Genomic DNA, 11,707 nt, shown 5'->3' with positions numbered 1-11,707 from the left:
CATGTACCAGTTAGTGCTCTCTTTGAACAGTGGAAATGGGCTTTCATTGCGTAACAACGAGCAGGATCCAAGTGACAACTGAAGTGATTTGAATCTGCAAATAGGTGAGCTCAGCTTGATCCTCCCTGCTGACGCAGAGGCTGGGGCTCAGGGCAGCCGTGCAGCCCTTCACCTTGGCACTGACCCTGTGTCGGAAAGTTGCGGTATTGCCAAAGCCAGGCCTCAAACAAAGAGAAGATAAGTCCCTTACCACTTGTTCCCAACCTAGTCACACCCAAAGCCCTTCTCAGGGTCGTCCCCACCTTCACAGTTTCATTGCAAAGAGAATCCGAAACGCTTCCTAAATAGCTAAGAAACAAAAGCACACTTGGAAAGGCTATTTTAACACAAAATAAATGGCTACAAGAAAAAAAAATCTAATTTAGTAGAGGCTGCTGTTCTTCACTTCCTGTTATGTGCATACGTGTATATCTATCTAGTGAAATACCCCCTCATTCTTACGCTCTATAAATAGGGATGAGAAAAAAAATCTCTTTCCCTAGAGACATTATTAAGTGATTATTCATTAATAATTTACTCAAAAGTTTTAAAAGCTCAAGCAAGCATGTAGTAGATTTCCTGTCCAGAGCAAGTTTGGCACACGCTGTAGTTATATCTGTTTTACTTACAGACCAACTTGATAAGAACGCAGTAAAGCGAACACGCCTCATGGACCAGGAAGACTTTGTCTTTCTCTCTCATTCACACATCTTAACTTTGGTTGAACGGGAATTCACGCCCAAAGACTTACACATGTGCGGTGCTTTCCTTTACGTGCTGTGAATGGTCCCACCTCCTTGAAAGGTTAAGCACGTGCCTAAGTCTTTGCACAATTTAGGCCTGTCCTTGCACATTTAATGGAAAAAGCTGTACAGCTGTAAAGCAGTGGCTGGGGAACATGCATCTAAATCTGAGAATACTGATGCACCTCTCAATTTCGGCTTTGTTATTCCAAAAAGGTTTCTATTGGATGATATATTTTCTTAATCTTGAAGCAGGACATTGTTAGCACTAGCAGAACTATGGCGCAGGCAGGGAACTTAGAGGGGAGGATCATGTTTTGAGTCACAACCCTGTTGGCTTGCCACAGCGGCTGGAATTTGCAAAAGGCACTCACCTTGTCAGGGAGGGATGAAGAGGACAATCCTCCTGAGAAGCCCTGGCTCTGGATTAGGGTGGGGATGGGAAGCAGGTGTGAACACTGGCAAACCATTGGTGTTACAAGCACAGGAGGCTAAATAGTTTCTAAAATGAAAATAAAAACAAATAGTGACATAAGAAACACAACACCATTCTTGTATTTGGGTATAAAGGAAAACAAATTACACAAAATTATAGTTCCTTGGGATTATAACAGAAGCATACACGATGGTTCTGTAAAGCCGGAGCCACAGGAGCATTTTGTAAAATAAATATATCAGTAGACCTTATTGCAGAAGTCAGTTTTAAAAATCTCCTTACAACTGAGCTGTGCATCTGTTATATTTGTACTGCCTGCAGATAATGCTATAATGTACTGTACATTAATGTAATTGAACTAAGTATAAAATGATATAACCATGCACTGTACAAGATTTATTAAAATAGTTAAGTTATACTTATAACTCCTTCTCTATCTCTTTCACTTGGATATAAATTAAAGCAAAACAAAGCACACAAAAACAGTTAAGAGCTGGCTTTTCATACTGACTTGTCACCATGAGTCTAAGGTACACAGCAGAGTATGCGAAATCACACATTTCCTTTTGTTTCTGGGGGACTGCCATTCAAAAGGAAAGATGTTATGCCCTTGAGAATAATTCATGTCTAAAAACAGGAGTAGGTAAAAATCCCACATATGATAGCAATTGAACACCGGGAAAGTTACTAGCTGAATCCAAAACATTCCCTTTCTCATCATCTTGAGGAAAAAATTTCCCTTACCTCTGAAACATGCAACTGAGACAACACACCAGCATTTACACACACAGATACTGTCCAAGACTACATTTTGCACTGGCAAGCTAAAAACACTCAACCCTGGTCAATGCCAGCTAACGTAGGTCTGAGAACAAAGAAAATAGAACGGATATACAAGGAAGGCTTTCTTATTCCTTCGCAAGGGACTCTGGAGACAAGAACGCATTTCCTGCATAGTCACGGAATTGAAGCAGGACTTAAACCTGATGACTCTTTCCGTTACATTCTCTTTGGAGTTAGATGAAGCATGAGAAGACTATATAAAAGCATATTCTTGTATATCAGGGAGGGAAATTACTGTCACAGCTTCCACAGTTGAAGCAAGACAAGACAAAATGATAACAGCACTATCCAAAGACCCTCTTTTTAAACGCCACGTGGCAGATTCTGCAACATTTCCAGCCAAATCTCTTTGTTTCAGAGGCACAATCATGTTAACAAGATCATGTTCTCTAGAGTTTAAATGAAGTTTAGGCAAACAAGCAGCCATAGGTGCCTGAGGAGAACACACACCTTTCTGAGTTAGCGTGGCGCTCCATGACATGGCGGCACAGGCTACAGCCCTGGCTGACAAGCTATGTTGAGCCTTGCCACACCACCAATGGAGGAAACACACAGCTCAGCTCCCGCAGTGGGTTAACACAGGCACGGTAAGGCTGCGAGGTTTTCTTCAAGGTTCCTAAACGGGGCGAACGCCTCACTCTCACCATCCCTCACGCCTCCATCTTAAGTCACCAGCAGAGCTCTGCCACAGACAGGCTCCGCGGACCTAAGACGGACGAGTGTCTTGAGGGGCAGCTCGGACGCGGCGCCCAGCCATGAGGAAGCCCCGCAGGAGCTTCTAAGGACACGAAGACCTCCTCGCCCCCGGCCCTCCAGCACAGCTGCTCCCCTGGCGGCCACACCGCCCGCTCAGGGCGATGGCCGGCCAGGGCAGCCGCATCCCCCGTCGCCAAGGCGCCCACCCCGCCTTGACCCTCACAAGCCACCAAGCCACCCAATCAGAAGCCTTCTTCCTCCCTCCGTCTTGCCCCGGCTCCTCCCGGCCGCGTCCGTCTTGCCCCCGCGCTCCTGATTGGCTTGCCGCCTCTCTCCTGGGATGGGATTGGCAGCGGGCGGGAGTCGCGCCCCACCCCGCGGGCGGCGGGTGTCGGGAGCGAGCGGCGGGTGCGCGCGCAGGTCGGCTACCCTCCGGGCACGCAGAGTTCCTTATAGGCGGCGCGAGCCCCCCCATCTCGCAGATTATGTCGGTGTCCCCCGTGAAGCGGCAGAAGATGGAGTCGGTGCTGGACCAGCTCAAGCACCACACCACCGTGGTGGCCGACACCGGGGACTTCAACGGTGAGAGGCGGCGGACAGGCAGGCGGGCCCTTGTCACCGCACTCTCCCCACCCGCTCCGCAGAGTGGGCGCGCCCGGCCGAAGGGGCGAGCGCCCGGGGGGGAGCGAGCCACCCCGGCGGCGGGGGAGGCGAGGGGGAGCGTTGCCGTGCGCTCGGGAGGCGGCGGGACTGCGGCCGCTCGGTGCCGGTGGCGGCGCGTTGCGCAAGGCCCGGCATTGGGAAAGGCGCCGTTACCTAACGCGGGGCGGGGGGACCGCGGCCGACGGCGCAGCGGGCGGCTGCTCTCGGGGGGCTTCGCCGCAGGCAGCCGGTCGGCGCGGGAAGAGCCGGCCTGCCCGGAGCCCCGGCGGGCGCCCGGCGCGGTGCCGCGAAGCCTCTGCCCGGCGGCGGCCCGTACGCGAGGCCGGGCTCCCAGCTGTAGCACGATTTCCGCGAAGGGCACCCTGGAGGTCTCCGGCTGCTGCCTGATGCCGGTGGCTTCCCGAGATCCGCTGTCAGGGCTGCGTAGTCCCGGCCCCTGTGAGGTCGGTCCCGGCGGGAGGCGTCGAGCCACCCGGTGTCCTGCGGGCTGGGGCCTGGGTAACCGCCGCTGTGCTGGTGCGCGAATAGCTCCGCTCCTGCGGCTGCAGCCCAAGCAGCTTCCGCTCCACTGAGTCCCAAGCGAGCCCTCGCAGCGCCCTGCCAGGGGAGTCTGCCAGTTGCTGCTGCTTCTTCTGCCACACGCTTCGTTTAAATCCAACCTTTGCAGCTGGCAGGGTTGATCCAGTCCGTATAGTACATTTGTCAGAGACTCCAATGATTTTTTTTTTCCAGTTTGACTTAAGAGTGGGCACAAATCCCAATGTTCAGCTCTGTGTGCTGTTACTAATAAGTGTCAGACTTGCCCCGATAAGCTCTGTGGGGCTAACAAAGATGTTTTTTTCCAATAACCAGTGTAGATTTATTTTTTATTTGGTTGGGGTTTTTTCCCAGTTTTGTTTGTTGTTTTTTTTTTTCCCTCTCTTAAATAGTGGGAGGAAAGCAGTTGTGAAGCAGAGAAAATAATGCAAGAGTGCTTTTGTTTTCCTTATCTCATGAGAATGAGCAAGTGTTCCCCTTTCCAAGGAAGGGAGGTGGCATTTGATTATAAAGCCACTTGTTCTGAAACTGTCACTGCTGGACTGCCTGCACAGGCATGCAACTGTCTCAGTACATCAGAACTGAAAAATCCCTCCCTCGTACATCCCTAGGCTGCCTAGAGCAATCCTTGAATCCTGTTCTGCCATCACTGAGGCCTGCAGTAATCTCTCTGCTGCTTACCTAATCCTAGAGGTGATGAATAAACAATCTTAAATGGCAATTGTCAAATGTCTTAGAAATTTCAGATTAAGAGCTCAGATGTGTGCCTCCTGACGCAGTCTGCATATATTTACATACTTGCACTGACTCTAGGTAACATGTATCTGTTAACTGTTCTGGATTGCTTGATTTCAGGTGTCAGGCTGCATGAAACATTATTACTTGCCTTTAAGAGTCTGTCTAGACATGCCAGACAACCACTGCACCACGAAAGGCAGGGACCATGGATGCAGCTTTATCAAGCACTGCATGGAGAGAGCTGGAAACACTGACAAGATAACTTTAGCCTTGTCAGATTTGTGTACCTTCGAGTAGCAACAAACCTGGCTAAAGCTCCCAGCATGTGCTGAAACTGCTTGAATTTAAAACATTACTCTGTGTACCCTACTTTAAAATAAGCATAATGAAACAAAAAAAATAAATCCTTGTGGTGGCCGAGGGGGTGTTTGTGTATATGGGTGGCAGTGAGGAGGCAGAGTGCTGACCACTGGAAAGTTTTAACAAGCTCCTTGAAACAGTTTTGCAGTTGATCTCTGGCTGCCTCTTGCCACCTGTGGATCCTTCTTACAGTCCAGACAAGGATATAGTCAGTATCTGACTCTCTCCTTGTTCAGGTTAAACACTGATGCTGGTTAAGGTGCAGTTGTTGCTAACGCCAGTTCCCAGTTTTGTTTAGATCAAGGTGTCCATACCGTGCTGTGTAGGAGACAATGCCGCTTTGGCTGCTGAAGCAAGTCCCTGCAGCGAGCAGTGGTGGCTTCTCTAGTAGCTGCACTAGTTTGGCTTTTTAACAAAGCCGGACCAGTACGTGCTTACTCTTTTGCCCAGCTGTCTTTGTGCTCACAACAAGGGAAGGTGGCACAACAGTCACAGAGCCCCCAGTGAAAGCTTGTGCTGTGCAGCTAAAACACAGGCTGCTAACTGCTTTCTGGCAGACCTAGAGGGAGACTGGGTGAGGGAAAACTGGGAAGGCAGGCTTAATGAGACTAATTTACACGTGTTGCAAGAGACCCATAAGAGTTTCCAAATGCTGCAAGGCTGGAGAAGAAGAATAGTGTCTGTCACAACAGACTTGTATAAAATTGTGTGTACACTTCAGCACTGAGTTTCATTGGTGTACTGCTTTCTTTTAAGCAGTATCCATGTGAATTGAAGTGTTTTCTGAAGGACGTGTTTATATGGAGCAGACTTGCTCCAGGATCATGATCGTTGCCTGGGAGGGAGCTATGGAAAAGCAATACTTATTTTCTTCTATGACTGAAAAAATAAAAATTTCACTCTCTAACTTGGGTTTTCATCCCTGTGCAGAAACGCTGAGGAAAATGAGCCAGTAATAAACACTTTGTTATTTTTGACATTTAGCTGTGTTAACAAGGGAGCTCGTAAGCAGAAATTGCTGAAGGGCCTGCAGAGGCTTTCCCCCATTTGCTGAGTCAAGCTCTGCATGCCAGGCAGCTCAGCTGACATTAGGGCCAGACAATGCATGGTCACAGCCTACTCTGGTAAACAACTCCTATCACCTGAAATAGGTGTAGTCCAGGGCTTAAGGTAAGACAAAGGTTCAAATATCTTCTGTAAGGAAGGAAGCCTGGTACTACAACGAAATTACAAGAACAGATACTAAGAAATGGTCTGCAACTACTTGAAAAAGTTCTAAAATGCCATAAGAAAAGTCACTAGAGCCTAACGGATGAGTTGTTCTCCTGATCTGGTTCTAACAGTCCCAGACAAACAAAAACACAAATGTCTTACTGCTAGAAGGGAAGAAAGATCCCCTTGTCTTTACTTCCCTCCTGTGATTTCTGTAGCTCAGCTGTGCTGGTGAATATGACATGGACAGATGGGAGAGGTTGACAATTAGTACCACTTCTCTTTATCTGTCACTTCTACAAGTTTATTTCTTTTGGGCAATGTCTATAGTAGTAAGGAAACTTTGCTGTATTTGTTACTGTAGCTCTGTTATCCTGGTTCTGGTAGTCCTGGCACAAGCCAGGTTTTAGGCAGTGGTATTTAAACATCATTGTGCACTAGTCCACTCTACCACAAACACTACTATCCTACAGCCATGAGTGTTTACTTCCTCACATATTGGAGCAAAATCCTTTTAATTGCTCAGGCTTGCTGATTTTTTTTTACACAGGCTATTTTTATTCCCCTAGCAATTGATGAGTACAAGCCCCTGGATGCCACCACAAATCCATCTCTGATACTAGCTGCTGCTCAGATGCCAGCTTACCAGGAACTTGTGGATAATGCTGTTGCCTATGGGAAAAAACTTGGCGGGTAAGTAAAGAAGGTATTTGATCTCAGTAGATCTATGTTTAAGATGCCTTATTTATACAAATAGGGTTTAGTACTACTAGCAATGTACTGGGCTTTTCACCTCATGTACTCCTAAGTCTATCTCCTGCCCCAAAAAGCCTCAGCCCTTAAAGAAAAATTTCTTATGCTGGTTTCAGATGTGTTTTGAAGTGCATTTCCACTTACCAGTTCTCACATGGCCTCCTAGGACCGCTCAGGAAAACATTCTTGAGTTGACAGCATTACAGGAAATAGCATCCAAAGGCTAATACTGCTGGTTGAATACAGAGGGCAGAATATAAACATGAAGCAGAGCAAAAGTGGCTATTTGAACTCCGGAATTTAATGTTAAATGAGCTGTGAAATTTGATCTTCACATCCACACCAAAGTCTGAATGTGCTTCCCACCCCATAGAAATGATTTTGCTCTTTGTGGTTTTCAGGTCAGAAGAGGAGCAGATCAAAAATGCTTGTGACAAACTTTTTGTATTATTTGGAGCTGAAATATTGAAGAGGATACCTGGCCGTGTGTCTACAGAAGTAGATGCAAGGTTGGCTCTTTTTCCTCTGGGTTACCCTGGATATTTGTACATACAAAAAGAGACATGATGTGAGTTGGATAAATATGTTCTTGACTAGACAGCTCACTGTTAGAAGACAAGCAAGAGTTTATATTGTTAATATTTGTTTAATTAGATTGATTAGTTTACTTGATAATAACTCGGTGACAAAAACTTTATGAAAACAAGTAATGCTAAGCTTGGATTTTTGTAATGTTCCTGTTATTTCTTAAGGGAAACCTCATGCTTCCAGTGTACTTAGTTTTGCTCATTCTCTTCTGTGTGGTAACATCTTCTCAATTTACCAAGAGATCTGGTTTAAGAATTTATTTCAAGACTTGCATAGGATTTGTCTGTTAACCTACTCCTTGCTAATTCATTTCTAATGCTCAGCTTCTGCATTCATTATGAAAAACTGGAGGAAAAACTTTCATCTATAAGTTTCTCAAGGAAAGCTATCTTGAGGTCTAGATCCTCTGAATCAAAGAGTAGCAGTGCTGTCATACACCTACTTGATGGGCTCAAATGCAGGAAGCATCTCTGAGAACAAAAACCTGCTATGGGCATGTAAATGCTGATAAACTCCATTGAAAATTGTCCTGGTTTATGGGGGAGAGCATTTTAAAGAAAATCAGTCATGTTTAGGTAGTCTTGCTCTTGTTTCAAAGGTTGTCCTTTGATAAGGAAGGAATGATTCAAAGGGCCAGGCGCCTCATTGACCTTTATAAGGAAGCAGGAATTGGCAAAGATCGTATTCTCATAAAGCTCTCTTCAACATGGGAAGGAATCCAGGCTGGCAGGTAAGTATTTCTGTACCTGGTATGCTGATTCATAGCATGCTTCTGCCTCTTTCACAGACACCTGACAAATACATTCTGCAGTTAAAGAATTGTTTTAAAAGCACTGCACTAGGAAATCTGTTCCTACAGCTACAGCTAGCAAGCCAGGTGCTCTGCTACAGCTTTCTGTTGAAATAGGAAAAGTCAGTTCATAGAAGGCCCAGGCCACAAACAGAGTTTCCTGAAATATCATGTTAAGTTGTCTGCATTTGGTTCAAGGAAAAGCATTAAATAAAGCAGACTCTGGCAGTGCAAAACATTTGCTGTTAGCTTAAAACTTTAAAGCTTATAAACTGTACCGCATTCCTAGTTTAACTCAAGAAATTTGGTAGTTTCAACTTACTAGCTTGTTACTAGCATATAAATTCAGGAGGTGAGCAAACTGCTGTTTTAAGCCAGCCTGTGTCTGCAGGGTTCTGGAAGCAGAGTATGGAATTCACTGCAACATGACCTTGCTGTTCTCCTTTGCTCAGGCAGTTGCCTGTGCTGAAGCTGGAGTTACTCTGATTTCCCCGTTCGTAGGACGTATCCTGGATTGGTATGTTGCAAATGGAGATAAGAAAGCCTATGAGCCTTCAGAGGATCCAGGTAAGCTTTCCTTTTAACATATTGTTAAAAATACAATAGCTACTCATTCAAACTGCAGTTCACTTGCATAAATCCTCTTAATGAAAAAACATTGGGTTTGAGCATGTTCTAAATAATCATTTGTACTTCAAATGAATTATTCTGAAAGTTGCTGGTTTCTCCTTTTTAGGAGTGAAGAGTGTCACTAAGATCTATAACTACTACAAAAAGTTTGGCTACAAAACTATCGTGATGGGTGCTTCATTTCGAAATACAGGAGAAATAAAAGCGCTCACAGGCTGTGACTATCTCACCATTTCACCCAAGCTTTTGGCAGAGCTCAGCAAAGAGTATGTCAAGTTAACTCCCACACTCAGTGTAAAAGAGGGTAAGTCCACTTCTGTGTAGCATGGGCTTGCTCAGTCTCCCTTTTCTTGACTGTTCAGAGTATGTGGTTCCACTCACCTCTGTGGTTCTTTCTTCCATTCTGCTTTAAGGATGAATCTTGACTCCTCTCTAAAGGAAATATACTGTAGCTTCATTACAACAGTACTGCTACAGTTGCTAACACACACAGTCACTTCTTTAGGGTCTTGACTCCCACTGAGTTTGCCCTCTGGAATTACAGTGAGCTTTGAGCATGCTTAAATACTGTGTACCCTCTCCTGAGAGAACAGGGAGAGCAGAAGGAACTTTATACTTCATACACTCGGGATGAAATTTTACTGAATATTAGCAAAGATGCCAAACCTGGTTTAATCTTATGTTAATATTGCATCAGTGATGCAATTAGCTCTAGACATGCCAAAAGGCATGTGTTCCCTCCAGAAACTAGCAATGAATAGTATGGAAGACTAAATTATTTGACTGTGCCACGATGACTTTGAATGTATGTTCCCATTGCACTACTCTCGCTTTTCTGTAACCTTATTAAAATGCTACTTTACAACTCAGAAGACAGGATTTGTGCACAGCTGTAGTCATGGGTTGCTCCTTACAGGGTGCTAGCTGGCTTCCAGGCATGTTATCAATTGAGCTTTTGTTAAGTACTTGCCAAATAATCAAAGACCTAATTCTTCAGCATATTTGCTTAGAATGTCTCACTGCAGTAGGACTGTTGCATAATTTTTGACAATAGGCCTGAAAGTACTGTACTATTCAGAAGCAGATAGAAGATAATGGCATACACATAAACATTGTATTTTAAGAGAAACTGATGATCTAGATGACTTTTTTCCTCTCAACCAGGTCAGCAGCATTTTCAGTCTTGCATCTCAAAGTGTGCTCCTGTAGCAAGTCATGCTGAAAGTGGCATTTGAAATTTTTCAACAGCTGGACATGGTCAGAACATTGATACCGTTTTAGGAAGCCTGTGGTATTTGGTATAACCTGATAATATGGTTTGTTTCTCTTTCAATTCCCCTTGCACAGCTCAGGCATGTGAGCTTGAGAAGATCCACCTGGATGAGAAGGCATTCCGCTGGCACCATAATGAAGACCAAATGGCTGTGGAGAAATTGTCTGATGGAATCAGAAAATTTGCTGCAGATGCAATTAAACTGGAGAGGATGTTAAAGGTAGATGTTATATGATGTTATATCATGCTGCCTCTTGTCAGCTCTCATGTTCCACAGTTCCTTCTGTTAAGGCTAAGGATTAGGAACCTGTAAGCAAGTCTGATCAAGTTTTTGTATAGGCTGTACATGTTATGTAGGACAGGCAGCGAGCAAACCAGCCACTTAAATTAAGTGAACTTGGTAAATTTCACTGCATCTCAAGAAAGAATTCATGCCAGACTTATAAAGCCACACCTGCTGTTTGAGGCCCAAGGCAGTTTTCAGACTGACAGCTAATCAAGATAACACCACTGTCAAAGTAAAGAGTCCCTTAAGTCTAATTCTAAACTTGTTAGCTGTCAGCAGTGGTACAAGACACAAATAATCTTCAGGGAGTGAGCTGGAAACAAATCATGCTTGTACTTGGGACTAGGAGGCACCAAGAACAGATATGCTGAGTATAGCCAAACCATGTGAAAGTTTTCTGTCAGTTTATGCAGAGTCTTTCAAATGGGATTAATTGAACTGTATATTTTGGGGTGGGCAGGAAATACATATCAAGTATACCTGATCTAGGCATTTGTTCTTGTTGAATGACAACTACTTAGTAGTGACTTAAGCCTGCACTGCTGAAGCACAGTCCAGTTCCCAAATTCTTACTCAGTTGCTGTATGTTTACTTCTCTCTTTCTAGGAGCGAATGTTCAGTGCTGAAAATGGAAAGTAGAAAAATCAGAATTCTGAGTGGTCAAGGCTGTACGAGTGAATCACCTGAGGTTATAAATGGATGTACAAATGTCTTACCTGTAAAAGTCTTATGCTATGTATGGATAGATTTCTGTATCATGCTTTTTTATCAATTTGCAAAGGGACAAATAGAATTTCAAGTTTTTGTGTCACTTTTGTCAATACATGCAAATTAACACAGACTTTATTCGTAACATGTTCATCTCACTGCTGCAGGGGACATCTGACAGTGTTTTAATTTTTTAAAAAAATTTATATTAAATTCCTAATTAAGTCTACATTCCTAACACATTAAGAAAGCAGTTTTGTCTTTCATGCTGTCTTACTGTGACTAAAGAGAAGAGACAGACTTCAAAAGCCCTCCTTGGTACAAAACCCCCAAGTACTCTTATGAGACACATATGTATACTAAACGAACTAGGCTCCAGTCCTTTCCTGTCTTCTTTCTGCAACCAAGGCGG

The 11,707-nt window shown here is 44.6% G+C and overlaps 1 protein-coding gene across 1 annotated transcript; it reads left to right on the top strand.

Moving 5' to 3' along the window:
• Nucleotides 1-3,168: 3,168 nt before the first annotated feature.
• Nucleotides 3,169-11,428, top strand: TALDO1 (transaldolase 1). Its single transcript, XM_086613316.1, has 8 exons — nucleotides 3,169-3,339; nucleotides 6,837-6,960; nucleotides 7,422-7,529; nucleotides 8,207-8,338; nucleotides 8,790-8,965; nucleotides 9,135-9,332; nucleotides 10,376-10,521; nucleotides 11,194-11,428. The coding sequence occupies exons 1-8, from the start codon at nucleotides 3,243-3,245 to the stop codon at nucleotides 11,224-11,226; spliced, it is 1,014 nt and encodes a 337-aa protein (XP_086469442.1). The 5' UTR covers nucleotides 3,169-3,242; the 3' UTR covers nucleotides 11,227-11,428.
• Nucleotides 11,429-11,707: the final 279 nt, after the last annotated feature.

The sequence above is a fragment of the Tauraco erythrolophus genome, chromosome 6, assembly GCF_009769465.1.
Source record: "Tauraco erythrolophus isolate bTauEry1 chromosome 6, bTauEry1.pri, whole genome shotgun sequence".
Taxonomy (NCBI): Eukaryota; Metazoa; Chordata; class Aves; order Musophagiformes; family Musophagidae; genus Tauraco; species Tauraco erythrolophus.
The sequence above is the reverse complement of the archived record's forward strand: the minus strand, read 5'-3'. Positions and strand labels throughout refer to the sequence as shown.